Source organism: Palaemon carinicauda, chromosome 2 (genome assembly GCF_036898095.1).
Source record: "Palaemon carinicauda isolate YSFRI2023 chromosome 2, ASM3689809v2, whole genome shotgun sequence".
In the NCBI taxonomy this organism is placed as follows: Eukaryota; Metazoa; Arthropoda; class Malacostraca; order Decapoda; family Palaemonidae; genus Palaemon; species Palaemon carinicauda.
The window spans coordinates 16,881,119-16,883,618 of NC_090726.1; the positions used below are offsets into that span (position 1 = coordinate 16,881,119).

Sequence of the window (2,500 nt, forward strand, 5' to 3'; positions counted from 1 at the left end):
AAATCCTTTTTCAGTCACCCAGAGGAATAATCCTTAATTTATTATTTTTCTTAATCATACTATATATAGCAATTGCAAATATTTACTTCTTTTCAATTTAACTCTGTAATATGAAACTAGTAATGGAAATGGTAATTTTGTCATTTATGGATTTAGCTGGTGTTATTTTTATCATTACAGTTGAACAACATAGTTAGAAAACTAGTTTGCGTCTGGTTGATTTTGATATTAAGATAAAAGAAAATAAATCATGAAAAGGTAGGGAACTTCAAGAGCATTTCAAATGCCAATATTAAAAAAAAAAACAATTGCATTATACTCTTACAAACCTTACATAGAATCAAACCAATATCATAAGATAAAATGGAAGAGAATAAGAGCATAAATCTCAAACTATGGTATAATTGTGGACCCTCACTTAGTAATTAAGCATGCATAATAATTCCCTACATTAAAAAATCTATTTCACTATTTCCCAATATATGGTATGAGTTCGCCCCAAAACTCTTCTCATTCAACAAACTTTTGAGAGAGAGAGAGAGAGAGAGAGAGAGAGAGAGAGAGAGAGAGAGAGAGAGAGAGAGAGAGAGAGAGAGAGAGAGAGAGAGAGGCTCCAGTAACCCAAGTTTTTTCCTATCTGTTCTTCAGGTGTCTTGGATCCGACAGAGAGATGCAGACATCTTAACGGTTGACCGCTACACTTTTGTGAGGGATGAAAGGCTAACTGTACATTATGTGCCCGATACGGAAACTTGGACCCTCGTCATCAAATATGTCCAAGAAAGAGATGCTGGAAGCTATGAGTGCCAGATCTCAACGGAGCCGAAGATGTCAAAACTTGTTCATCTCCATATCATTGGTAGGTAAATGTATCCATAAATTTGGAGAAAAGGGAATCTGTCAAATAAAGGGTAAATTTTTTATGTAATATTGATAGATTAATCTTATTTGGTTTTAATATTTCGTCTATTAATATTTTTGAGCCTAAATAAGTGCACCATCAACTGATGTACCATTGGTAAGAAAGTTTGCTTATATACCATGTAAAGGCCTGATAAATAATATATAAAAAATAAAGTGATATGAGTCTTTGATTCATTATGACTCTTCTTCATATATCAAAGCCACAATCCAAGTTAACAAAATCTAAAGTTTTTAATATTAACATAATTCTAGGAGGAGGAGGATGATAGGAATTTGAGTATAGATATATCTTCCAATATTGCCATGTCAGATGCCAATAAAAACTAAAATGTTTCTCACCCTCTGTTCAATTCTAGCATTAGATACTTAAGATATTAAGATATTTCACGCGAACTTTTCATTTTCACGACGTTCACCACTTCTGCCCTTTGGGATATCAGCTTTAGTCATATAGTGACAATATTTCTTTATTCTTCTAATAAACAGGAATGCTTTCTCAATATACTCCACTTCCCACATACTTAAAATGGCTGGCTCTCTTGACCTTATCATTGTCACAACGTTCATTACCCCTGCTCTTTGGAATATCAGCTTTTATTTTTTATTTTTTTTTTTTTTAGAAAAATAAATGCTTTCTTGGTAAACGTCACTTCCCACATGCTTATAATAGGTCTCTTAAACTTATCATTTTCACAGCATTCACTACATCTGCCTTTTGGGATATCAGCTTCAGTCATATACTGATAATATAGCTTTTTAGAAATAAAAAGGCTTTCGCAATATACTCCACTTCCCACATACCTAAAATTGCCCTCTTCAACTTATCATTTTCACGATGTTCATTACTCCTGCTCTTTGGGATATCAGCTTTAGCAGAATGTAGACAATATTTCTTTTTTTTTAAGAAATAGAAATGCTTTCTCAATATACTCCACTTCCCACATACTTAAAATGGCCCTCTTTATTCAGTTCCCCAAGTTGAGGTTATTGGTGACGTGGACAAGTACGTGCGTAAGGGATCAACAGCCCGCCTGGAATGCACCGTCAGCTCCACAGTCCAGCTTCCAGACTACATCTTCTGGTATCATGCGGGAGAGAGATTGCTCGAGTACGACCACCCAAGGGCTAAGATTTCAGTATCAAGGAGAGGCGGTCAGGGCAGTGAGATGAGCATCACCTCGACGCTGGTCATCACGAAAGCACAACCTTCAGATGATGGGAATTATACTTGTTTGCCCTCAAACCTGCATTCAGCTTCTACTATTCTCCATGTGCTGAATGGTGAATATCTTTTTGGTATTCTATTGTACATAATTGGATTTATCCTCATACTACTTAATCCTAGTTGATAAATCATGGTTTTAATTTAGAGTTCGAAATGAAAAAAAAAATGAATGATCAAAACTGCCCATAAGAATAATTTTTGACATTCCCGTACCAAGTATAGTAGCTTATTTTTTGTTCTTCTAATATTTTGTCGTTGAAAACAAGGCTACAATTTCTTAAGGATAAAAAATAAACTACGTTAGATTCATTGGCAATGATATCTAGATATATAAATTCATTAATGAAAAAA

The 2,500-nt window shown here is 34.2% G+C and overlaps 1 protein-coding gene across 1 annotated transcript in view; it reads left to right on the forward strand.

The window, feature by feature from the left end:
- Nucleotides 1-2,500, forward strand: part of LOC137615313 (uncharacterized) — a 4,831-nt gene that overhangs the window by 1,191 nt on the left and 1,140 nt on the right. Inside the window, exons 3-4 of the mRNA XM_068345073.1 lie at nt 649-859; nt 1,894-2,205. Coding sequence (XP_068201174.1) covers nt 649-859; nt 1,894-2,205 — 523 coding nt within the window. The remainder of the gene's footprint in view (nt 1-648; nt 860-1,893; nt 2,206-2,500) is intronic.